Source organism: Galdieria sulphuraria (assembly GCF_000341285.1).
Source record: "Galdieria sulphuraria unplaced genomic scaffold scaf_12, whole genome shotgun sequence".
NCBI lineage: Eukaryota > Rhodophyta > Bangiophyceae > Galdieriales > Galdieriaceae > Galdieria > Galdieria sulphuraria.
In genome coordinates, this window is record NW_005178463.1 from 137,864 (window position 1) to 160,064 (window position 22,201).

A 22,201-nucleotide genomic window follows, 5' to 3' on the forward strand; every position below is an offset into this window, starting at 1 on the left:
TACCTGAAGACTACCAATGGAATGCTTCCGTAGAAGCTATTTGGAAGCGTTGGAATGACGCTTTGCTAGTATTCCAACAAAGATGGCCATTCTTTGTAACAAGGCTATATTGGTATCTCTTCGTGAGAGGATGGAAATTATTGGCGACGAACCAAACAAAGCGAATATCGTTGATATTTGGTTGGTTGAGATGCATAGTTGTAGAAATGCGACAATGGTTATTTGAAATGGAACTGAAATGGTTGAACCAATTGATAGAATTTTCTATTCATATATATTTGAAGAAGATGAATGAGTTCTCAATAGGGTTGGATACTACTACTACAGCTTCAGTGAGTTCGTGGTTGGAAACTTGCAAAATGGTGTCAACTTGTAAGTCTTCGTGGGGTCTGCTATTGTATTGTATGGAAAAAGAGGAAATGGTATTACATGATACAACATCTTGTGACGAGAACCATTTCCAACCATTTCAAGTAACCAATGAACAAACCATATCGAATTGGACAAAATGTGAACAGCCTTTCGATTGTCCTATTGGCTCTATTGTTGATTGGAGAAAAGCAAACTTTTTATACAAACAAGCAGAAAGAAAGAAGGAGACGGAGAGCGAATGCCCATCAGGAAAGACTCATTTCTTATCAGATGATTTGCTCGATAGAATTTCCCAATTCTGATCGACTTTTTAGAATATATCCGGACACATATCCCACTTCTTTTCTTTACGATGAATATAATACTTTCCATTGAATTTCCAATCATTCTTTTCAGTTGTCTCGTCATACTTCCATTCAAACCATAACGGTACGTGTTCTTCACCTCGCGACTCTCTCATCTATTCCCCAATCATCCCATTCACTCACTATACAACAAAAATGAAAAGAGCCTTTGATTTCTTACCTTTCTTGAAGTTCTTTGTTTCTCTTCTAACCGTTGTTTCTCGTTGGCTGCATCCGTAAAACGAGACTCTTCCAAGGCACGTTGATCAGGTCTCCTTCTAGAATCCGTCGGCGGAATCTTTTCTTCAATATTTGGCGTAAGTTCATTCAAAGTAATAGCAAAACAAGTGAAATTAAAGCCAGCAGAGTCTTCTGGAGGTGGCCTCTTAGCAGCTCGCCATATCAAACGCTTTTCACCTTGATTGAAAAGATAAAATTTTTCCTTCTCTATGAGCAATGTTGTTCTTACCATTTGGAAGTTCTTCTTCTAAGTGACTTAGCCAGGAACCACTCATTTTCCTTTGAGGATTTCCACTTTTATCATGAACAACACATTTCACTTCTCCATACGAACGCATGTCACTCAACCAACCAGTCTTCTTTAACTTGACAACTGCATAGGAACCAGTTCGATGATTGGTTAATACCATTTCTCCATAATTATCGATCCATACATTGCCAATAACAATATTGTGAGCACATGTAGTAGCTTTTTCGTAAGTTATATGATCACCGTACTTGGAAAGAAAAACATGAACTGTCCCAGTAGGAAATACTTCAATAGACTTTCCCCAGAACTTGTTGGCTACTAAATGAACAGCTGAATACACCCATTCATTATTTCCACCTTCCGCATGAGATGCACTAATGGGTGGATGATGACTCACTTGTTCACTCACAAAGCGCAAGTTCTTCTCTGGAAGAAACAATTCATAAGTTTCGCCTAAAATTGGATTGAATGGTTTTCCTGTTCGACCCTTTTTATCAAGAATGAAACCTTTTTATGTACTCTTCAAAATACTGGAGCACTTACCACAGTTGAGCTATAATGACTTACAGCCAAGGCACTCACGTGTAGCAATCGATCAAACTCATTCTCTAAAGTAACAGCTTTATCCAGTAATTCGCTATATTCAATGTCCTCAGCCATTCTTTGTAAAAAAGATAAAGGCTCGTTAAATGTTACTGGCATGGATATCTTAGAAAGATCTTTTCCTATCGAATCTTTCAAAACGGACCAAAATGAAGGCTTTTGCATCAGTTCTTTGGGTTGAGGCAATTTGGTTCTTCGTTGTAAAGTTCCCGATGAAGTTCGAGGACTGAATATTGCATCATTATCTTCGTCGGGTTCACTTGTTGCAAGTGAAGGAGATAACAAATCCATGGAAGAGCGAACACTATCTCCAATAGCGTCAAAAAACTCAGTGCCATCGTCTTCATCCAAGTCATGTTCAAATACTGAAACTGTTCTGGCAAGATTTTGATGAGAACCAACTTCCTTTTGTTCCAATGTAGTGCGATTTTGAGTATCTAACATAGTCTCCACATGCATTCGTCGTTCTTTTTCTACAGCCAAGCGCCGCAACCATAAACCTTCATCAGTCGTCAATACATGAATAGCCCAATTAATGGTATCCGTCAAGCCTTGCAACGTGTTTGTCACAGTAGAAGAAGTTGAAGTACTTTCTGTATGCAAAGCTATCGCATTAGAATTGGCAGAATCGGGGGAAAAAATTTCTTCCAACTTTTTCAGAAAACTTTCGGCAGTAGATATTGTCTTAGAATCCAAGGAACGAAGACGACTCTGTACTCTACCCAGTTCTGCTAACAATCCGTTTCTCGATTTTGTTGCTTCATCAAAGTCATCCTAGAATAAAAACATCATTAGGTTTTCCATCCATATTCTTATAGCATATCATACCTGCAATGATAGTTGACCCACAGCTAATTCACGAGTAGTCGCAGCTTGATCTGATTGTTTTGTGGTTGGAGGTGGTTCCTTCGACCCCAAAGTGGATTTTCCTATAGCAGACTCTGGCTTTTTCGTCTTTTCTTCGTTATTAGCACTTTTAACTTGCAATCTCATAGCTGCTCTGTTGACCAATTGTTCAAAGTATGATTTGCTCTTGCACAGCGCATCCACCCATTGGTTTCGTAACTCCTTAGAGTCTGCACGCAAGTGATAAATTCTGGTGTCCACGTCGATAGCAAAACGAGTAGGGTCAGTGTCGTGAGGGGTGATCACTGCCAACTGCAAATTAATTCTCCCTTTGCATATAGTCAAGTTACTGCTATCCACTCCTTCATTTTTATCGGGAGAAACATTTTCTGGAAGAGGAGTAGACCTTTCAGCAAAGTATGAAAGCACTCCATTCTCTAAAACAAATAGTCTTCGTTGCCAGCCCTTCAAGTAATTAGTCCACTTCCACAGGTGTCCTTCCATCCTAGGAACACCTGCTCTAAGTAATAAGGAATTGGCACTTCCACCAGAAGCTGAAGACAATTTTCTTCTATGACTAGGAACTGTGGTTGTCTGAGTAGATTGTCCAGAAGTTGCTTCGTTGTTGGAAACCGGAAAGTGTTCTGGAGGTATCGTTTTAGGAGCACCTGTGGTTTCCAGTTTTGACAATTTGGGCTTTTCTGTGTTCTTTGTCAAGTTACCCTTTTTTTCTGAAGAAGAGTCACTCATAGTTCACTAACTGGTCTTGCCAATTCTATCCACAATGGCTTTGTGCGTAACAATAACCTTTTTATTGAATGATTTGGAAATTCCTAAAAGTAGACGGGACGATAATCTTCCGTTCCAAAGCGATCTCCACAAACTGGACATTTTCCTTTTACATAGTTATTCTATTTATAGATAAATAGAGAATCATTCACTTACTGTTTCGTTGAGTGATTAAATCTGTTATACACTGGCGACTAAATAAATGACCGCAACGCAACAAAACACAATCTTTGGGTAAATTGGTATATACTGAGCAATACAGCTTCTTCCTCAATTCCTGTATCAATTCGTCTCTCAAAAGTTCACTTTCTCCTGCCATATGCATCGACTCCAAACGTTGACACTAGAATCTCTCATAAGAAGAAACCTTCACACAAAATGAGATGATATCGATATACCTTGTCTTCCAACCGTGACTTGAGCTCCTCTAAACGCTTCTTCTCATATCGTTGACTCTGCAACTCATTCACTACTTCTTCTAAACGTCTTACTGTAACATCACGCATTCGCTTCATCTCCTAAAACACAAACTCGCCATTCATTCAAGTTTCAACTCATTTAGTTCAAACTCAACCTCTTTCTCAACTTCTGCTTGACGGGCCTTGGTTCCTAGTTCTTCAGAAACCTTCCGAAGTCTGTCTACTTCGGCACTCAGCGTTCGAAGTTCCTCATTCTATATAACAGTTTCAACCATTAAATCAATTAAAATGGAACGACGAACCAATTTGTTATTTACATTCTGAATTTCGACTCCATGTCTCTTTGCAGCCTGAACAGAATTTTCTAATGCTGCTATTCTTTCTTCATCTGATTTCGCTTTTACCTTTGGCATATTGTTTCATATAAAAAATTGAATCATTGTAAATGCTACTCACTTGCATAGTCTTCTTATACTCCGTCAAACTGATGATTTGCTGACGTTGCTTTAAACGTTCGGTTGATAGCTTCGATATCTGTTCGTCCTTCTCCATCAACTGATTCATATAATTACGATTACTATCTTCCACGTCACGAAACATGTTGGATAACGACTCTATTTCACCAATCAACTCATCCGACTTTTTCCTTTCGTCTTCGATTTCATGTCGAAGCTGTTCAACAATTTCGTTAGATACAAGTTTTCTATCCTACAAATGGTTGCATCTAAGCAAAGAAAAAAACTCAAACAGAATATTTACCCTAATCTCCTTTAGAACATTTTCTTCCAAACGTTGAGTTTTTTGTTTCCAATCCTCCACTTGCTTCTCTAAATGTTGCTTTTCTTGCTCTAAAAATTGCTTTTGAATTGTCAGCTACCTTGACTTGAGACTTTTATCCATACATACTCCCTTGGTTTCCCACATTGTGAGAGATCTTCGTAGACTTTCTATTTGAGAATCGTTTTCAGCTTCCAATTTTTTTGCTTCATAACGCATAAGCGCTTGATCTCTTTGGCTTTTAGCTTCATTACTTGCATGGATAGCGTCCTCCAACTGCTGTTTCCACTCAGATGCTCTTCTTTTCCATCTCTGAATCTGCAAGCCATATTTTTCCTCCATGACCCGTTCCAACTCTTCCTTTTCTTTTTTCAAGTTGTCTTTCTCTTTTTCCCATTCTATCTGTTGCAGTTGTAGTTTTTCAAAAGCAGCTTTCAAGGAACAGTAAACTGCACTTTGAGTTATTACGTCGTCTGTTGCCACTAATCGTTCACTTTTCAAACGTTCCCACTCTACAACCAACTTCTTCCTTTCTTCTAACGCTTCTTGCAGTTCCTTTAATCGACTGTCTGCCAAAGCTTCCGCATCCTTACATCGAGCTAATAACTCTTGTTCCTTTGTAGAGTCTTCTGTCTTTGCGGACTCTTCTTCTTCCTTTTTCAAAGCGGCACTAGCAGCCGTAGACTTCTCTGCTTCTTGTTGACTACTCACCATGTTGTCCAGCTGATAACGCAATCTTGCAAGCTGCCTGCCTAGAAAACTTCTTTCCACTTTCAACTCTTCCATTTCTTCTCTCAATAGACTCGTTTCCGCTTCCAACTTTTGTATTTTACTAGATTCTGTTGCAACAGCAGCGCCATCAACGGTTGTCTCTGCAACTTTCGAGTAACTTTTGGTTTGCGTATTGTTCCATAGTACCTCTAGTTCTTCTTGTATTTGAACCAATACTTGGTGTTCTTCACTCCTTTTTACTTGGTTTTCATTGCATTCGGTATGTTCCTGTTTTATCACTTTGGTCAGCCTTTCTCGCCACTTTTCCAAGGTTGGTAACAACACGCGTGACGAGAGTAAAAGTTCTTGGTTTTGTTTCCGTAACCGCTTTATTTCTGACTCTTGTTCTGTTACCTTGGACACGAGTTGATATTTTTGAAACTTGATTATGCTAAGGAAAGTCAAGTGAGACAAGTTCAGTAGTACAAAAGTTACAAGAATCTTGCCTTGCATCAAAGAATGAGTCGCTTTCTTCAGCTTCTTCCTTTGCCTTTCTTTCCTTGTCCATCGGGTGTTGGGTAGAAGCAGTAGGATACCGATTCTCCATAGTACCTTTCTTAGAAAGGTGGTAAAAGGGGATGTAGACAAGCTTCAGAGGTAGGAATAGTACAAATATATATATATATGTATATATATATATATATATATATTGATATTGATATTACAAGTTTTAGAGAGAGTGATGAATCAACAACGACTCACTCCACATCCCCCCCTCTTCACACTACTCAATCATTCTTCATCTTCTTTGACGATAAAACCATTTGAAAGCTTCCTCAATACTTACAACAGGAATAGAAAGTCCTACAACTACCAACCATTCGGTAACTGATAAAGGAGTCACCGAGAAGACATGCTGTAACCAAGGAATATGAACAATCATGAGATGCAACGTCACTGAAATGGATATGGCAGCTAATAACAAAGGATTGGAAAGAGGAGTGAGTTGAAATATACTTTGACTTTCGGATAATCCATTGAGTGCATTGAACATTTCACTGATTACTAGTACACTGAGTGCCATCGTCTTGCCTTCATTGTCGCTTTTCCACAGGTTAGTCATTTGTTCATAACTAGTCAATTCATGCCAAGTAAGATGCGGTCCATTGGGTGAAAACAAATACCAATAAACGAAACCACCAATACTTGCAACTCCAATATAACCTCCAACAGTGAGAAATCTTGAAGATAATAAAATACAACACAAAGAAATGAAAATACTTTCTCACCTAAATAACAATGGTCCATCCACAAAAGGAGCTTGAGGAGAACGAGGAGGTTGCTCCATCAAAGTGGAATCAGAAGCGTTAAAAGATAATGCAGTGGCAGGTAAACCATCTGTTATCAAATTCACCCATAACAACTGCACTGGAATAAGCGTTTCAGGCATTCCCAAGACCGAAGCTAATAAAATACAACAAACTTCTCCAATATTACTCGAAATGACATAACGAATAACATGTTTCAAATTCATATAGATGGAACGTCCTTCCTTCACTGCTGCAACAATAGTAGAAAAGTCGTCATCTACCAAAACAATTTTGGCAGCAGCCTTGGCTACCCAAGTCCCTGAACCCATAGCAATACCAATATCGGCTTTCTGTAAAGCTGGTGCATCGTTGACTCCATCTCCTGTCATGGCAACTATCTGATGACCCTTTTGCAAATACTCAACCAGTTTTAATTTTTGAAGTGGTTCAACACGTGCTAAAATAACTAAATCACGAATAGCTGAATAGATAGACTCAGAAGAGCAATTGGTTTGCAAGTGATCGAAATCGTGGCTGGTTAGAACATTCAATTTCTTGCTGGATGAAGACATTTCCTCCGAAGGTAACAATCCTATTTGACGGGCAACACCTTGCGCAGTAATCGGATTATCCCCCGTAACCATGATCACTCGAATGCCAGCACTCTTACACAGACTTATGGCATCCTTTACCTGTTCTCTTGGAGGATCTGCTATTCCAACTATACCAATAAATATCAAGTCGGTTTCTAGCTCCTCATAAGCACAATCATCCTTATTCGAAGCATACAACAATTCGGCTGTACCTGATTTGTAAGCAAAACCTATGCATCTCAAAGATAAAGAGCTTGTGGATAATGTAATTTGAAGATATTCAAGAATGGTTTGTTTCTTTGAAATATCAAGTGGAATCACCTTTCCTTGTGACGATTGAATATATCCGCACCTATCCAGTATATTTTCTGGTGCACCTTTTACTAACAAAGATAATTGTTTTCCGTTATTTTCAATTTGTTTTTCCACCAACACACTCATCGACTTGCGACTGCGAGAAAATTCAAAGGTTCTTCTCTTTCTATAATGAGATGTCCAATACGATCGAGCAGGAAGATTTGCTGACTGGATGTCTGTAGGATTTGCACAAAAGTTATTGATAAAGGACTCGGAAGAAAAAGGTTCTACGCCGATTTTTTCGGCTAAATATAATAATGCTAGTTCCGTTGGGTCGCCTAAGGGATATGACTTGCCATCACGAAAGCTAACGGTAGCATCATTACATAAACTAGAAATGCAACCCAACTGAATAAGAGAGGGAACCGAACTAGGTTGAATAGTATCTGACGTCTGTTTGTTGAAAAAAGTAGTTTCCACACTATTTTCAACATTGGAAGTTTCTACCATTTGAATCTCCATCCACTGTAAGTTTTCATCTCGTTGCCAATCCACAAGAAATATTTGCTGAGCTCTCATTCGATTGGTTGTCAAAGTACCCGTCTTATCACAACATATCACACTAGTACAGCCTAAAGTTTCTACACACGGTAAATTCTTTACAATAGCATTTTCTTTTGCCATTCTTTGAGCTCCCAATGCTAGACAGGTGGTAACAACTGCAGGTAGTCCTTCAGGAACTGCAGCAACTGCTAATGCAACTGCAACTTTGAAGTAATATAGCGCTCCTTCAATGATTCCTCCATGCTCCGAAAACTTGTCTATATGAATGATCCTGTTCCAAGGATCCAAAAGGTCATTCCTTCTTTTACCAATACAACAACAACTCACCAAACGATTCCACATATGACCAACACTAGATTGGTCAACAACTTACCAAATTCATCCAATTTCTGTTGCAAAGGAGTCTGCAAACTTTGCTGGCTCATGTCACTTAAATCAGATTGTATCTTCCCAAACTCAGTTGCACTGCCAATACCAACCACCACTGCAATACAACGTCCTTGAGTAATGGTCGTGCCTTGAAAGAGAATATTGGCTTTATCTTGTATCACCAAACGTTGATTAGAAACTTGTTGAATAGGTTCGGATACTTTGGAAGCGGAAATACTTTCTCCCGTCAAAATGGATTGGTCTACCAACAAGACACTCGAGAGAATTTCCACAATCCTCATATCTGCTGCCACTTTCATTCCAGTATTCAACTCAACAATATCACCAGGAACCAACTCTTTCGCATCCATCGGAAACTTTTCAGCATCTCGAATAACAATCACTTCATCAGTCTCATATGCCTTCAAAGCTTCCACTGCTCTCTCCGCATTGGTTTGTTGTACTACTCCTATAACAGCATTGATCACGAGAATGGTCAAGATAACTACAGGCTCTATAAAAACATTCCAAGTTCCGTTATCCGATTGCTCATTCCACGCCAAAACCAACGAAATGAAGGCAGCCGCCAATAACAACAATACTAAACGATCTTGAAACTGTTCCATTATTCGTTGCCACCAGGAGACACTCGCTTTTTGCAACACTTGGTTTCTTCCAAATATTGCTTGGCGTTGTCTCACTTGTTCTTCTGTTAGACCACGTTGTACGTCCACCTGTAGGGCGTCAAGTACTTGTTGTGGAGAGTGAAAACTAGCAGTTGCAACTACTTCTTCCAGATTCAGTGAAACAGATAGATCTTGAAGTTGATTCAAGGAGCAACTACAGAACTTTCTTGTTGTGAATATATTCCTGGTTGCTCTTGTTGATCGTCTAACTAAAGTGAACGGCTGCAAAAAGGCGCCAAAACGACTCACGACGATATCATCGACAAGTGTTCTTCTTCGCCGGAAAACCGATAACCAAGATTGAGTTCCTATACACAAGAAACAGGAAATTTGAGCTTTTTGTAATATTGACATATTACTTGTCTATCACAGAAGACTAGTCGCAACTTGAGCTCCGTTATGAGAAGAGACTATCACTGCAATCCCCCTCAGCAGGTCGATTTATGGAAACATTGGCTCAAAGACGAGATGTCAACTCTCTTACAGTTGTTACTCCAGAAAGGAAAGGGGAAGAGAGTAAAGAGACCGAACCAACTGCTACTAGTTTTCCTGTTCAGTCTTCACTGCCCTCACTGGAAGAACAAGTGACGGACAAAGCATGGCAAGAAACAACGTCCTCGAACTGTACAGACGGACAAAGTGAAGAAGGCACGAGAGAAGATAAGAAACAGTCAGACACTCATGGCGACCCAAAGCAGGCTTTAGATGAACTCAAACTAAAAAATCTTATGAAAAACTTTGACGAAGAGTGGTCAAGATTATTACAAAATGGTTCTTTTTCAAGTGAAGAGACCTCCTCACCAAGTGAAGAACCGGTAGTCGATTTTTGTAGCTGTGCTCTGGAATATTATTATATACTTCGACAAGGCTGGCTTTATATTACCCCCAAGTTTTTGTGTTTTACTGCTGGTATTCTCGGTGGTTGGGGTTCTCGGTTAGTCAGAGTTTTTGCCTTTGCAGATATCACTGCCATCAGAAAGAGAACTTATCTTTCTTTTGATACCGCGATTGAGATCGAATTACAGGGAACTCCCTATTTATTTGCTACCTTTCTTAAGAGAGAGAAGACATATGAAACTTTGTATCGATATTGGATGAACATAATGGCAGTAAGAGCCTTTGAAGACCGCCTTCCAGCAAGAGTAAGAGACCCACAAAGTGCACATAGTCACGGAGACAGCACAGGATATCCAGAATCTCCCAAATCACTTACTACAAGTTCCTCGCTTACAATGGAGCCTTACCACAAAGTTGCTGAAGAGACCAATCACGACATTCAGAAACCGGTATCTATAAAAACAAGTGAAAGGGACACAGCTGCTCGAGATAATTTAGCTACAGGAAAAGAGGAAGGTATACCGAGGCCTGCAGACAAAGGTCATTTGATAAATATCGGTCATCATTCCTTTGCAATATCTGTTGAACAACTGTTTCAGTTAGCATTTTCAGATACTTCTGTCGCAACTTACGACTTTCAGAAAAGATTGGGTAATACGGATATTCATGTTTCGAAGTGGAAGTTGGATCCCAATGAAAAGAATGACTCGAAGCTTTCAAAGTCACAGAAAAAGAAACTCCATAATGGAGAAGCTCTCTTTCAATTGCAGTCGGATGTGACTTACACTCGTTCGATTCGTTACATGAAAACTATTTGGGCAGGTTTGATGACTTGGAAAACTAAAGTAGTGGAAATGCAGTGGTGTAAAGTAACTTCAGAAAAAGGAATTGTTGTTGGTTTAGATATCGAAACAACCATAAAAACACTTCATAACCCGAATTCGGAGTCCTTTTTTGTGTATCAACGTGACTTTATTCGTGCCAAAGCACAAGGTGGATGTGAGCTGATTCGAGAATTTTCTGTTATCTTTTTGCAAAAAACGATGTTTAAAGGTGTTATTCTTAGAGAAACAGAGAAACAGTGTCGAGCAGGGTTTGAATTGTTTATGGATACCATTCGTTTGTTGCTTGGCAAAAATACGGATGCGAAAGCAAAGAGAGAAGAGCAATTGGAGAGAAACCAGGTAAGTATATAAATATAATATTTCCTTGAGTATGTTCTCATTTGTTTGTTTAGTTACGGAGTTTGTGCTCATCTTGTTTCATGTTGTTGAGTTGGAAAAATGTTTGTCTATTTCTCATTTTTGTTATTTTATTTATTTTGTTTTTGTGGCATCAATCGGAAAAGAAANGGTTGGTTTCGAAGGCTCAACAACAATGGAGTGTTCAACCTAGTGGTTCTCTCCACTACATGAAAGAGTATTTATGGAATCAAAGGCAATTATTGCGTGCTATTGAAAAGGAACTAGACACATTGGAACAAATGATCGATCGGTTGGAACAGTTGGAATAAATGGAATAGTATTTTGGATGCATCTATTCAACTCTTCCATATCGCATTCTTCGCAAGAGCTCCTTATGACGTCGTAAGTCATCAGGGTCAATAGTTCTCCGTTGCTGTTAGTTGGACGTAAAACAAAGGATTCGTGAACCTACCTTGTATATTCATAAGGACTTGAACTTGTCGTTTCTTCCAGTTTCCCGTTGCGAACAACAAAAGTCTTGGTCAAGTTACCCATCTCAGGACCGGAATGGGCGACACAACGAGGCCACAGTTGTTTGGGAATAATACATTTTAACCCAAATAATTTAGATTGAACAAGTTCTTCGAGTTGTTCCAACTTGTACAGCTGTAAGCACGAAGTGAGAAAACATTGAGAAGAACACACCTGGTTTCTCTTATAATAATCACGATATAACTGTCGGATTTCTCTCCGTGTTTCTTCTCGAATGGCCGGACTAGGGATGGCTTTTGCTAACTTGCATAATATTCGATAGGTCTTTAACAACTCGATGTCTGCTGCAGGCATATATATATATATATATATATATATATATATATATATCACCAGCTCTCCCGTACGTACAATCAATTGATGACAGACCAATTCATTAGCAGCAATGGTGGGCATCATCTTGTCACAACAACAAACGGATTTTCTATTTACATTTATCAAACCATATCACGACCCAAAAAAATTCATAAAGAAAAACGATTTATCTGTCTTTTAAACGACTCTTTCAACAAAAATACCCACAATCAACCACACAACGCCATGCTTCATTCATTGTTTGGACTCTTTTGCAACTTTGGCGGCTTCTATAGGATCCTGGATTCCTGTCTTCGCCATCACTTCTGCAACTTCTGAACGTTTCATGGCTTCTTGAAACTGTTTGTCTAAAGAACGAGCTGCTGCTATCCACATACCAACAATAACAAACAATATAAAAGCAAGATAGGGTGTTGAGGCTGCTAAAGAACCCACTGCAAAAATAAGACCCTGTTGAATAAACGAACCACCAGACTTGCCCATAGGATTGCCAATTACATCGATTGCAGCCTTTCCTTTAGATTTCTGTTCAGCGTCCAATGGAATATAAGCCATTTCCTTGCAAGGATCGAACAACGAATATTTGCTCGATTTAGAAAGAATATTTTGTGCAGCACCAACAAGCACTGCAAGCATCAAAGGTGTCGTTCCAAGCATTCCAACGACTGGATGCAACTGGCGACTAAAGAGAGTTAAACAGAAGAATAAAAAGCCAGTAATACCCAAAACAGTTGGAGTAATAAGAGCTGCAAATCCCCAACCAAACTTTCGGAAAATAAATCGACCAAGAAGCATCATGATAAGTGTTACCGAACCAGTACAAGTTGAGAACCAACCCATAAAGGTTGAATAAGAATTAGGATCAGGAAAGGCTTCTTTCAACTTGCTCTTCCATGATACTTCAACAATATTAATCGACATACCATACGCAATGACTAACAAAGCCAAGTTCCGAATATAAGCTGACTTGGCCAGATAAACAGCACTCTCCTTTAAGCCCAGCTTGGTCTTTTGTTTAGTGTTCTTTCTTTTACTCATATCCACACAATTGGGATCGGTCAGCACATTTTTCTGAATATATAGCATTGCAAGAATGATGACTGAACCAGCAACTCCTATCATTGTCATCAAATATTTCAATGAAACACCCCAACCATCAACACCAGGTGGTAACTACAAGAATGAGTTACAAATATTCAATAACTTTTATCACATTCAACAACTGCCTACCTTTCGACGAATATCTGAAACAAATCGTACATACTGCCCTGAAAAAATAAGAGCAACATTCGCAACCAAGCCAAACAGAGGATAATACTTTTTTGCCTCATCTACTGAAGTTACTTCATTAGCAAAACCCCAAAACAGCAAGGATACAACAACAGATCCCCATAATTCGGCAAGGGTGTAGAACAAAGCAAAAGTCCAATTGCGAATGATTCCCAAAGGAGCAAAAAAGGAAGCGGGAAGATAACCAGCTATCCAATCCACAAAGGCATAAGGATGAAGTGCATGTCTCAACGGGTATAGCACAAAAGCAAATGATAGGAAAAATAATATAAAGGGAACGATACAAACATAAAATAGAGTTTCCCGATCAAACATATTCGATAACTTTGAATAGGCAATAGTAAATAAGACTGCTCCAGGAAGATTTGCATATGTTTTAAGAAACGGTATGATTTCTGCTCCTGTAGTTGTCACTACGAGAACGTCTTTTGTATCTCTCAGGATAGTATAATTGAATAGAATCATAAAAAACATGACACCCAACGGAAGGATCTTTTTCAGCTCGTTCTTGGGAGGTAAAGCCTTGGCAATTCCATCTGCACCTACTGAAGCAGATCCATCGGTACTACCTGCACTACCGTTGGCTTGCAAAAATTGTGGGGAAAGCAAGTCCACGTCTTTCGCTTTACTCCTAACAAGTTTCCCAAACCACTGCCCTAAAGTAGCTACAATTGCTGTGGCCAAAAGAGACAAGGAAGCTTGGTTGCTTGATAGATGCTGTGGAAAAGGCACCGCTGGATAACTACTCAACGCAAGTCTCTCGTTATGTTCCGAAAGTTCCACTCGAGCCGTTCCTGAAAGTTCATTGTTAGAAGCTGCTTCATTTCTATAAAAGGTCTCGCTTCCATGCTTGTGACAACACTTTGTTCTTCCACTTGCTTGGGAGAAACGGCTTGTCTCTTTGGGACAAAAATGTGCAACACTAAGAACAGCTTATTAAAAAAAATAAACCGCGTGAATGTTCGCTTACTTGTTCTTTCGTGAGACTGATTGCCGCTTGGTCCCTTTCCAGTGCGAAGACGAATGGACCAAGTTGGTAACAAACGAGGAAGGCTGAACCATTTCAGACCAACAACGACGAGAAATTACAATCACAGAATGAATTCAAGTTTGAGTGAAGCTGACAATTTGCGTCACTTTACCCAATAATGAGCGATTCTTTCACTTGAAGCGTAACGAAATTGTAACTTTTTGAGCAACACAAAAAAGACAAAAAAGTCCAATATTATCCTTAGAAGTTCGTGTGCTTTTGTATTGTTTGAATACTTTCTCAGTAAAAAAGAGACTTACGTTTCGTAACGAGAAAATATGCAGCTCGTCAATGAATATACACCAATACTGGAATGTTACAATATACCGCTATCAAATTTCTTGTCGTTCATTCTCTTCTAAACAAGCCATTGTACATGAATATATACTATAGTTGTGTACTGTCGAAATGGTAAGTAAGCTTGTATCACAAAATTTACAAAAGAGTCTTGTCCTTTCGTTAGAACAAAAATTTTGCAGCACCGACCGTGGGGGTCGAACCCACGACCACCAGATTAAGAGTCTGGCGCTCTACCGACTGAGCTAGGTCGGTTCTTGTGAAAAGAGCAGCAATTCTGTGTTATAATTCTTATTCCCAATCTCGATCTTATCACTTTTCCCAGTCCGCTTGCAAAGTTCAACCTGTTTGAAGCAATACAAGATAGAAAACTAATCCGCCTAAGCGAGAAAATGAAACTTGGTCATGTCCAATCATAATTATCCTTATCTCGTTCAATCAGGAAGAACAGACTAGAAATAAAACCAATTTTTTTTCAGAAATAACTTTAGTTTCACAATAGATACCTTTAATACTGACAAGGGCAACATTCTAAGAAGACACAAGGTATCATACTTGAAACATCACATGTCCATAACTAGCCCAAGGCTTGAGAAATAAAAGGTTTTCATCCTTAGCCTAGTGTTTCTTTATCTTTGTAGGAACGGAAGAGTCGATAGCAAAAACGATATCTTAAACACCGCTTTCCCTTCAAGGCCAGATTATAATAGTATTGATTGAAAATTGCCTATTGACAAAATCATTGATAGACATTCGTTATGAACTTGATTGGTTATTCGCTATTGTGTACATTTGTGATAGCTATATTATTTCAGCAGCTTTATCAAACCAAAGACTTTGTGGTATTCTTTAATTTAAATTGGTTTCCAAATAAGAATACTACTTTTGTAGCGGTCTTGTACATACTGTTTCTAGCGTGAGTTGGTTTCCGTTTTGGTGTAACCCCAAACATTCTAACGTAGAGTTATTAGAGTCTTAGGTGAAATACTACCTGGTAAGACGTTTCCAGGTTCTACTTTAGAAGACGGTTCTCGCCTATATTACAAGTGTAATGGCTTTTCAGTTTTATTATCTACCGTTGCTATGTTCGTTACTTGTCACTATGCCAGAGTTATCGATGGAACTTGGATTTCTCGTCATTACTTTGATCTTTTCGTTAGTGCAAACTGGATTGCTCTTTGTTTAGCTACATATCTGTTTTTATCGCATAAGCTATTTGGAAGGAAGAACTGGTTGAGGAATCGCAGTTTCTTATCCGATTTTATTCTTGGGAGTGAGCTGAACCCCTTTATTTGGAAGATTAACGTCAAGTTCTTTTGGTTGAGGCCGAGTATGATTGGTTGGTGTCTTATCAATCTTTCTCATTTATTCTTCCAGTTTATCCAGCACCAGAGTATTTCAGCTCGGATGGTTGTTTATCAGCTATTGACCAATCTTTATATCATTGATTACTTTTACAATGAAGTAAAGATGACCACAACTTGGGATATCATTGCGGAGCACTTTGGTTTGATGCTTATTTGGGGTGACATAGTTTTCATTCCATTTGTCTTTTCTATTCAGGTTAGAATCCTTAGTCAAACATAGATAACTTTCTAACTTTTATGTAGTGTCGCTATTTAGTCGATAATTTTCTTCCTATGAAATTCTGGGAATGGATATTGATTGCTTTATGTGCCTTTGTCGGTATTTTTATGTTTCGTAGCTCGAATTCACAAAAGCATCAATTCAAACATCATCCAGAAGCTAAGATTTGGGGGAAACAGCCGGAAACAATCGGTGAGTTATGATGGCGTGGTATGGAAGATAGTTCTCAATTGTATAGGAGGGAAGTTATTGGTCTCTGGTTTCTGGGGTATTGCAAGACATATCAATTATACCGGAGATTTACTATTGGCACTTTCATTTTGTTTACCGTGTGGCTATAGTAAGTAGTTGATCATTTGCTTGATTTCGAAGGATAACATGTTGTAGAAACGGTTATTCCTTATTTTTACTTTTTATATCTTTTGTTATTATTAGTACACAGAGACATGCGTGATGAACAACGATGTGCAAACAAATATGGTGCTCTTTGGGAAGAGTACTGTCGTCGCGTACCTTATCGTCTCGTTCCTTATTTTTATTAAACGAACCAAGTTTTCGTTTAACAGACTTGTTCCAATTGAAGGTTTCAGACTGTCGACTTTTTCAGTTCTTGTATCTTTTCTATGGTGAATTTCTCCGCTTTGTACCNCAAACCCTCCAAATTATAGTGTTTCCGTAACGAAATGGACATTATATTGACGATAATATCTCCATAGTCAAGAAGTATCCAACCAGAGGCAGCTGTCCCTGTTCTCCTCTTCACTTTTTGTTGGTGAATATTCCACATACTTCCTTCCACATTTCTTGCAATAGCCTGAATTTGAGGCTCATTATTTCCACACATATTCACTAAAAAGGACGTAATTGTTGTCAGCTCGCTAACCCATAAACCGGTGATGTCCTTTGCCTTTCGATCCTCTCCCGCTTTCATAACAGTAACCACCCAAGGGAGACTTTCTTCTTCTTCCATAGTTCCAACTTGGTCAAAAGTGTCTCGAGAAGAAGAGAACCACTCATCCATGGAATTCCGTTGTTCTTTATTACTGGTAACCAATGTGCTCGGTGTTCTCAAGTTTAGAAACTCGTCATCTAACAGAAAGTTACCTTCCTTTTCTTCTTCTTCTTCAGTTTCCTCATCTTCCACAGAAAAATCCTCCAAGTTCTCGTTCTTCCATATTTGATCCAAATATTGTTGACTTGCACTTTTCTTTGGAAAACTGTACATATCAGAAGGATTCTGGGTTGTCCCGTTGTCCGCCTTGGCTACCAAAGAAGCTCTCCTTTGCACTCGCCTACAGCATATTGAACGAGAATATATTAGTCTTTGTGAAAAGCCCAAACTTGAAGAGTTACAACTGATATTCTTTTCTCTTGAGGTTGGATAGGCAAAGTCGATACAACGCAAAAAATAAAGACTTGTGCGGCTCATGAACAAGTTTATTGAGAAGGGGAGATTGTGCAGTTTCTGAGTCTCACATGGCTCGGCAACTTGGATTTACGAGTACGTCTACTTGCTATAGTCACAATGTCAAACAAGTTATTTGGAAAAGAGTCAGTTTCTTTCGAAATGCTCTACACTCTTGTTTTCATCCAATCCGCAAACCAGCCACTGTTTCTTTAAACAATCGAGGAGTATTCAAGGCTTCTCTTCCAAGTCCTACTGGCTCAGATGTAGTGGAGTCAAAGGAATATTCCAGCCAATATAGTTTAGGAATTCTGGCAGCCATATTGCTATTGCTACCTGAAAGTGCGGAAGCTTCAGCGTTGGATGTGTTGCAAGATATTTTCAAGAGCAAACCAGGGTCCCTTGTACATCCCTTTGTTATGCTTGGAGTTTTAGGAACCTCGTTGTATACTTTCTATTTGGGTTATCAGTCGAGAAGGATTCGAGAAGCAGACTCGGAAACCAAAAAGCAGCTCGTGAAGGGTCGTTTTGGTCAAAGACATTATCAGACATCGGCTATTCTTTTGGCAGTATTGACATTTTTTACTTTTGAAGGAATGGTGAAAAGCTGTTTCCATATAGTTGAGAAGTGATATCTTACACTATTTTTTAGGCAAATACTTTCACTCGAACTGGAAAACTGTTTCCAGGTCCCCATTTGTATGCTGGGTTAGGATCTGTAACAGTAATGTCCATCATGGCTTCGTTGGCTCCTTTTATGCAACAAGGAAAGAACACTGCCAGAAATATTCATTTTGTATTGGCATTTGTGGTTGTGGGTTTGATAGGCTCTCAGTTGCAGTCTGGCTATCATATCCTTGCAAGACTCTTGGGTTGGGAATAAAGTACTAGTGTTGATTATTCAAAGAATGAGTAGATATTACTATGGTTACTTGCACGGATTTGCAAGTACTCCAGATTCTTGGAAGGGAGTTCATTTGAAAGGTTTTCTTGAGAACAATTTTGATATTCCACTGCACCTGTTTGACCTCAATATTGCAGAAGATAAACCATACTTTTTAGTTTCAGATGCTATATCAAAGTTGTTGCACAAGGACTTTGAAATCTTGGAGACAACAAACCAAGTACAGTTTACTTGGAGACTGATTGGATCCAGCCTTGGTGCGTATACTGCCGCACGTTTTGCCAGTCTCTTTCCTTCGCGAGTTGATAAACTTGTTCTATTAGCACCTGCTTTTAATCTTGTTGAAATATGGAACAGTGGAACGAACGATAACTTACTTTCCCATTGGAAAGAGGTATGTTGTTTTCCACTTTTGGCAAAATGGATGATAGTAAGACACACACTTGGATATAGAAAGGATATCAAGAGTTTCTTGGACCCAAGTCGAGACCATTTTCGGTCCCTTTTGAGTTTGTAGAAGACCTCCAAAAACATCCACCGTTTATTTCAGTAGCTTGTGAAGGTACCGTGATTCATGGCTCTGAGGATCAAGTGATTCCCCTCACTAGTGCTCAAGCTTTCGTGGAAAGTTATGCACCTCATTGGAAACTCAGAATAGTGAAAGATGATCACGCTTTAATGAAACAAGATACTATAAGAATAATAGAGAAAGAAACCGTTGCATGCTTTGACCTTAAAGAAATGGAGATCACTTAGCCAAATGGGATGCTTTAGGAAATACACTGGACTTTATAAAAATGAAGTGGAGGAAACCCAGAATATTGATTGAATACTTTTGTTCACTTGATTCTGCTGAGAGAACCTCAACCACAAGGCTATTTATTTCTATTTGGAACATCCAACATATAAGTCTTAACAAAGATTTCCGGATTGATCGATCAGGGCACACGGAGGTTAGACATTCTTGGTGTGTATAGCTCTCATAAGGAAAGGATATTGTTTCATGTGTTGAGCTCTCTAGTCTTGTCTATTGTGTTTGCAACGTTGGTTATTCCATCGCTGAACTATGATGCAACTCTCACGACTAGCTGAAAGGGTGTGGAGTCTGTGTCGTCATAGAAACTTGTTAGACTCAAGTAGTTTTTTCAAGCTTACTAGTTATCGCCGCCATACTTTTCACTTATTGTCAAGACGTAACTTTTCTCAAAATATTTTGTTACCCCAGTTCAACAAACTGGTAGAAGCAAGTGAAGAACGGCTAGACGAGTTGCCCGGTGTCATAAAGTCGCCGTTGACTGGGGAAGAGAAGCGCGGCATTCAATTGTTTCAAGTGAACGATTGGCCCAATCGTGTAGAAACTTCAAATGAAGAAGGCAGTACGAGTTGTGTAGATATATTACCGCCGGTATATGCTACTCACGGTGAACCTGGTTCGTGGTGGGGTGGCATTGGGTATGAGGCTGGTTACGGTGGAATGTTTGCTGTGATAGTTCTCAAAGGGAAGCAGTTTAAGATATGTCCTGATGATATCGTTGTTTCAGAAAAACTTGAGCAGGATATCAACGAAAAAATTGTATCCGACCGTGTTCTTGCTATTGGCACTATGGAATATTCCTTGTTTGGTAGACCTTACTTACCTTTTGCGAGTGTTACGTTGACTGTGGAACAACAAACATTGACCAGTGAAGTTGTGTCTTTTCGATTTAAGAAGAGGAAACGTTATCGAAGGGCATGGTTTCATCGACAGCCGATAACTTTTCTTAGAGTGAACAATATTGAGTTTATTCAACCTAAGAAAGAGCAGTTGAGTCCACTTATTACCGCAAGGGACTCAAATGCCCCTCTTCTTGCTCAAAATGCTCGTATTCTATAGTAAAGTAGGAAGAGAAATAAACAAGTTGCTTAATTCTTATTCATATATGGAGACAGTACTTACGAGTTGTTAAAAGAGAGAATCTTCCCCTTGTCCAATCGACAGTCAAGAAGGACTACAATTAGATGAAAACTCCTCTTCAGCCGAATGGGTTTACCCAAAAGACATTTTCTCCTGTCGCATTCTTACACTGTGTCTATCCATCTCTCTCTTTGTTGGGAAGGGAAGCGCAACGTCGTTGGTATCACACAAGCTGGATGATGATGTTTCAAGCCTCGTTTTTCATATAAAATTTCTAAGACTTTATAACTAGAATAGTAGTTGGAGGAGTGTACTTTATGGTAGAACGAAGAGAAACAGTTTACAACTGTGTGCAGGTTGGGGAGAACCAAAAACACGAGGCAAGTATCCATGAAAGTATTAGTGAAGGAGAAGAAAAGTTGCCTTCTTTTAAAAGTCTTGATAGTTGGCTCCATACTACTAACGCTGAAGGCAACTTCAACAATCGTGAAGAATCCGAAAGGGGTAATACTCAAGCTGTAGGGGAAACTTGCCTCGACAAAAATATATTGATTGAAGATCTAGGCAACAAAAAACAAACCAAAAGACTTTATGATGATAGAATGATACCGAATGCAGAACAAATTTGTACTCCTATGCCCAACGTGTCTAGCACAACTCAAAACAACGACCATCAACAGAGGGAGACTAAACTACTAGATCATTCGTTGCAACAAGTAAATAATAATAATCAAGAGAAGGACATGATACATTGGAGAGAAGATGCGAATTCGAAAGACAACATGCCAATGAAGAGACAAAGAATGTCAACGGGAAACCATTCATATATGAAAACTAGTGAAGATGTTGATATAGAGTCTCGTAAGCAAAGACAAAGGTCTTTATCTAGCAGTAGTGGGAGCGATGAGAATAATAGTCGGAAAGAAGCGGCTCCAATTCCATTTGATATTCATGAAGCAGAGCAATATACGAATAGCAAACCACATCTTTCAGCTGCAGCCCTCCAATGTGCTACTTTGGCTGCTTCAGAGTTGCAGTCAGAACTGAAAGCAACCGAAGAATTACTGAATTCAGCTGCTCGAAGACGCCGCTATATGTATTACTGGCATGAACAAAGTGCGCATACTAGCTTGAATGATACTGCAATTCAAGACTACTCTCATACTGGAGCTACAGGACAAGCTCTTAAACAAGTGCCAAAATGTGACAACTCGAGCGTTCCACCCAGTTTTCCTAACGATATGCAGAATGACGCTACTTGCTTTATGAACGTTGTTCCTTTGACAGAGGATGTTTCTATGAACAATAGTCAATCTATTCGAAATATGAAACAAGTTTCATCCATACCAGAAACAAATACAATAGCAGTGAAGAGTAACGGGAATTATCCAGAAGCCACACATTTTACTATAAATATTATACAAGAAGTTGTGAAGCGACTTGCTACGGTGGAGTCGGAGTTGCGTGAAATGCGTTTGAAAAATATTGGTCTATTGAGAGAGAAAGAAAATCTTCTGAAAGAGAACGAGAAGTTACGAAAACAGTTGGAAGAATGGAAAATGCTTCGACTGTATTCTTCATAATAGCGATAGATTACGAGTGGCTATAATTTTTGGGATGTATAGAATAAATGTTTCGTGTTGATTCGGAATCTCAGATTACTGTCTTTCTCACAGAAATTGCTAGATAATATCTGTTCTCATCTAGGTCTACACTTTAAGTATTGTTTGTTCCTA

General features: G+C 39.1%; 12 protein-coding genes and 1 non-coding gene across 13 annotated transcripts; 6 read left to right on the forward strand and 7 right to left on the reverse strand.

The window, feature by feature from the left end:
* Positions 1–12: 12 nt before the first annotated feature.
* Gasu_18900 (oxysterol-binding protein-like protein) lies at positions 13–3,427 on the reverse strand. Its single transcript, XM_005707340.1, has 5 exons — positions 2,638–3,427; positions 1,750–2,583; positions 1,186–1,693; positions 898–1,133; positions 13–832 (listed from the first exon to the last, which is right to left on the reverse strand). Exons 1-5 carry the CDS (start codon positions 3,403–3,405, stop codon positions 683–685), a joined length of 2,496 nt encoding a protein of 831 aa, XP_005707397.1. The 5' UTR covers positions 3,406–3,427; the 3' UTR covers positions 13–682.
* A 5-nt stretch (positions 3,428–3,432) lies between these two features.
* Positions 3,433–5,927, reverse strand: Gasu_18910 (E3 ubiquitin-protein ligase BRE1). Its single transcript, XM_005707341.1, has 9 exons — positions 5,858–5,927; positions 4,770–5,802; positions 4,623–4,721; positions 4,320–4,571; positions 4,166–4,267; positions 4,019–4,117; positions 3,843–3,962; positions 3,601–3,787; positions 3,433–3,550 (listed from the first exon to the last, which is right to left on the reverse strand). Exons 1-9 carry the CDS (start codon positions 5,917–5,919, stop codon positions 3,489–3,491), a joined length of 2,016 nt encoding a protein of 671 aa, XP_005707398.1. The 5' UTR covers positions 5,920–5,927; the 3' UTR covers positions 3,433–3,488.
* A 22-nt stretch (positions 5,928–5,949) lies between these two features.
* Gasu_18920 (calcium-transporting P-type ATPase) lies at positions 5,950–9,547 on the reverse strand. Its single transcript, XM_005707342.1, has 3 exons — positions 8,443–9,547; positions 6,641–8,386; positions 5,950–6,592 (listed from the first exon to the last, which is right to left on the reverse strand). The coding sequence occupies exons 1-3, from the start codon at positions 9,522–9,524 to the stop codon at positions 6,151–6,153; spliced, it is 3,270 nt and encodes a 1,089-aa protein (XP_005707399.1). The 5' UTR covers positions 9,525–9,547; the 3' UTR covers positions 5,950–6,150.
* A 60-nt stretch (positions 9,548–9,607) lies between these two features.
* On the forward strand, positions 9,608–11,508 carry Gasu_18930 (uncharacterized protein). The gene is made up of 3 exons (XM_005707343.1): positions 9,608–11,191; positions 11,245–11,360; positions 11,426–11,508. The coding sequence occupies exons 1-3, from the start codon at positions 9,614–9,616 to the stop codon at positions 11,463–11,465; spliced, it is 1,734 nt and encodes a 577-aa protein (XP_005707400.1). The 5' UTR covers positions 9,608–9,613; the 3' UTR covers positions 11,466–11,508.
* Positions 11,509–11,512: 4 nt separating this feature from the next.
* Positions 11,513–12,157, reverse strand: Gasu_18940 (uncharacterized protein). The gene is made up of 3 exons (XM_005707344.1): positions 11,897–12,157; positions 11,664–11,848; positions 11,513–11,616 (listed from the first exon to the last, which is right to left on the reverse strand). The coding sequence occupies exons 1-3, from the start codon at positions 12,140–12,142 to the stop codon at positions 11,544–11,546; spliced, it is 504 nt and encodes a 167-aa protein (XP_005707401.1). The 5' UTR covers positions 12,143–12,157; the 3' UTR covers positions 11,513–11,543.
* A 4-nt stretch (positions 12,158–12,161) lies between these two features.
* On the reverse strand, positions 12,162–14,517 carry Gasu_18950 (ATP:ADP antiporter, AAA family). The gene is made up of 3 exons (XM_005707345.1): positions 14,319–14,517; positions 13,289–14,270; positions 12,162–13,231 (listed from the first exon to the last, which is right to left on the reverse strand). Exons 1-3 carry the CDS (start codon positions 14,408–14,410, stop codon positions 12,293–12,295), a joined length of 2,013 nt encoding a protein of 670 aa, XP_005707402.1. The 5' UTR covers positions 14,411–14,517; the 3' UTR covers positions 12,162–12,292.
* Positions 14,518–14,857: 340 nt separating this feature from the next.
* Positions 14,858–14,930, reverse strand: Gasu_nc0016. Its single transcript has one exon. It is a non-coding gene; the product is annotated as a tRNA-Lys (tRNA).
* Positions 14,931–15,227: 297 nt separating this feature from the next.
* On the forward strand, positions 15,228–16,828 carry Gasu_18960 (delta14-sterol reductase). Its single transcript, XM_005707346.1, has 5 exons — positions 15,228–15,591; positions 15,647–16,238; positions 16,286–16,454; positions 16,501–16,602; positions 16,650–16,828. Exons 1-5 carry the CDS (start codon positions 15,434–15,436, stop codon positions 16,802–16,804), a joined length of 1,176 nt encoding a protein of 391 aa, XP_005707403.1. The 5' UTR covers positions 15,228–15,433; the 3' UTR covers positions 16,805–16,828.
* A 14-nt stretch (positions 16,829–16,842) lies between these two features.
* On the reverse strand, positions 16,843–17,697 carry Gasu_18970 (uncharacterized protein). Its single transcript, XM_005707347.1, has 2 exons — positions 16,910–17,697; positions 16,843–16,878 (listed from the first exon to the last, which is right to left on the reverse strand). Exons 1-2 carry the CDS (start codon positions 17,689–17,691, stop codon positions 16,866–16,868), a joined length of 795 nt encoding a protein of 264 aa, XP_005707404.1. The 5' UTR covers positions 17,692–17,697; the 3' UTR covers positions 16,843–16,865.
* Positions 17,698–17,707: 10 nt separating this feature from the next.
* Gasu_18980 (uncharacterized protein) lies at positions 17,708–18,578 on the forward strand. The gene is made up of 2 exons (XM_005707348.1): positions 17,708–18,266; positions 18,320–18,578. Exons 1-2 carry the CDS (start codon positions 17,739–17,741, stop codon positions 18,548–18,550), a joined length of 759 nt encoding a protein of 252 aa, XP_005707405.1. The 5' UTR covers positions 17,708–17,738; the 3' UTR covers positions 18,551–18,578.
* A 9-nt stretch (positions 18,579–18,587) lies between these two features.
* On the forward strand, positions 18,588–19,488 carry Gasu_18990 (hydrolase). The gene is made up of 3 exons (XM_005707349.1): positions 18,588–18,594; positions 18,636–18,965; positions 19,025–19,488. The coding sequence occupies exons 1-3, from the start codon at positions 18,592–18,594 to the stop codon at positions 19,325–19,327; spliced, it is 636 nt and encodes a 211-aa protein (XP_005707406.1). The 5' UTR covers positions 18,588–18,591; the 3' UTR covers positions 19,328–19,488.
* A 9-nt stretch (positions 19,489–19,497) lies between these two features.
* On the forward strand, positions 19,498–20,518 carry Gasu_19000 (mitochondrial ribosomal protein L21 precursor). The gene has a single exon (XM_005707350.1). The coding sequence runs from the start codon at positions 19,638–19,640 to the stop codon at positions 20,442–20,444; it is 807 nt and encodes a 268-aa protein (XP_005707407.1). The 5' UTR covers positions 19,498–19,637; the 3' UTR covers positions 20,445–20,518.
* A 69-nt stretch (positions 20,519–20,587) lies between these two features.
* On the forward strand, positions 20,588–22,198 carry Gasu_19010 (uncharacterized protein). The gene has a single exon (XM_005707351.1). The coding sequence runs from the start codon at positions 20,783–20,785 to the stop codon at positions 22,046–22,048; it is 1,266 nt and encodes a 421-aa protein (XP_005707408.1). The 5' UTR covers positions 20,588–20,782; the 3' UTR covers positions 22,049–22,198.
* Positions 22,199–22,201: the final 3 nt, after the last annotated feature.

Coding starts and splice junctions, on each gene's coding strand:
- Gasu_18900 (XM_005707340.1), bottom strand. CDS start 3,405: ATGAGTGACTCTTCTTCAGAAAAAAAGGGTAACTTGACAAAGAACACA. Junction 2,584..2,637: donor TGGGTCAACTATCATTGCAG/GTATGATATGCT, acceptor TTTTTATTCTAG/GATGACTTTGATGAAGCAAC. Junction 1,134..1,185: donor AGAAGAAGAACTTCCAAATG/GTAAGAACAACA, acceptor TTTTCAATCAAG/GTGAAAAGCGTTTGATATGG.
- Gasu_18910 (XM_005707341.1), bottom strand. CDS start 5,919: ATGGACAAGGAAAGAAAGGCAAAGGAAGAAGCTGAAGAAAGCGACTCA. Junction 4,722..4,769: donor CAATGTGGGAAACCAAGGGA/GTATGTATGGAT, acceptor ACAATTCAAAAG/CAATTTTTAGAGCAAGAAAA. Junction 4,118..4,165: donor AGAATGTAAATAACAAATTG/GTTCGTCGTTCC, acceptor ACTGTTATATAG/AATGAGGAACTTCGAACGCT.
- Gasu_18920 (XM_005707342.1), bottom strand. CDS start 9,524: ATGTCAATATTACAAAAAGCTCAAATTTCCTGTTTCTTGTGTATAGGA. Junction 8,387..8,442: donor GTCATATGTGGAATCGTTTG/GTGAGTTGTTGT, acceptor TCCTTGGAACAG/GATCATTCATATAGACAAGT. Junction 6,593..6,640: donor GATGGACCATTGTTATTTAG/GTGAGAAAGTAT, acceptor ATTATCTTCAAG/ATTTCTCACTGTTGGAGGTT.
- Gasu_18940 (XM_005707344.1), bottom strand. CDS start 12,142: ATGATGCCCACCATTGCTGCTAATGAATTGGTCTGTCATCAATTGATT. Junction 11,849..11,896: donor ATTATTATAAGAGAAACCAG/GTGTGTTCTTCT, acceptor CAGCTGTACAAG/TTGGAACAACTCGAAGAACT. Junction 11,617..11,663: donor AGTCCTTATGAATATACAAG/GTAGGTTCACGA, acceptor ACAGCAACGGAG/AACTATTGACCCTGATGACT.
- Gasu_18950 (XM_005707345.1), bottom strand. CDS start 14,410: ATGGTTCAGCCTTCCTCGTTTGTTACCAACTTGGTCCATTCGTCTTCG. Junction 14,271..14,318: donor TCAGTCTCACGAAAGAACAA/GTAAGCGAACAT, acceptor AGCTGTTCTTAG/TGTTGCACATTTTTGTCCCA. Junction 13,232..13,288: donor TTTCAGATATTCGTCGAAAG/GTAGGCAGTTGT, acceptor TCATTCTTGTAG/TTACCACCTGGTGTTGATGG.
- Gasu_18960 (XM_005707346.1), top strand. CDS start 15,434: ATGAACTTGATTGGTTATTCGCTATTGTGTACATTTGTGATAGCTATA. Junction 16,239..16,285: donor CATTTGTCTTTTCTATTCAG/GTTAGAATCCTT, acceptor ACTTTTATGTAG/TGTCGCTATTTAGTCGATAA. Junction 16,603..16,649: donor TTGTTTACCGTGTGGCTATA/GTAAGTAGTTGA, acceptor AACATGTTGTAG/AAACGGTTATTCCTTATTTT.
- Gasu_18980 (XM_005707348.1), top strand. CDS start 17,739: ATGGCTCGGCAACTTGGATTTACGAGTACGTCTACTTGCTATAGTCAC. Junction 18,267..18,319: donor TTTTTACTTTTGAAGGAATG/GTGAAAAGCTGT, acceptor ACTATTTTTTAG/GCAAATACTTTCACTCGAAC.
- Gasu_18990 (XM_005707349.1), top strand. Junction 18,966..19,024: donor TACTTTCCCATTGGAAAGAG/GTATGTTGTTTT, acceptor ACTTGGATATAG/AAAGGATATCAAGAGTTTCT.
- Gasu_19000 (XM_005707350.1), top strand. CDS start 19,638: ATGATGCAACTCTCACGACTAGCTGAAAGGGTGTGGAGTCTGTGTCGT.
- Gasu_19010 (XM_005707351.1), top strand. CDS start 20,783: ATGGTAGAACGAAGAGAAACAGTTTACAACTGTGTGCAGGTTGGGGAG.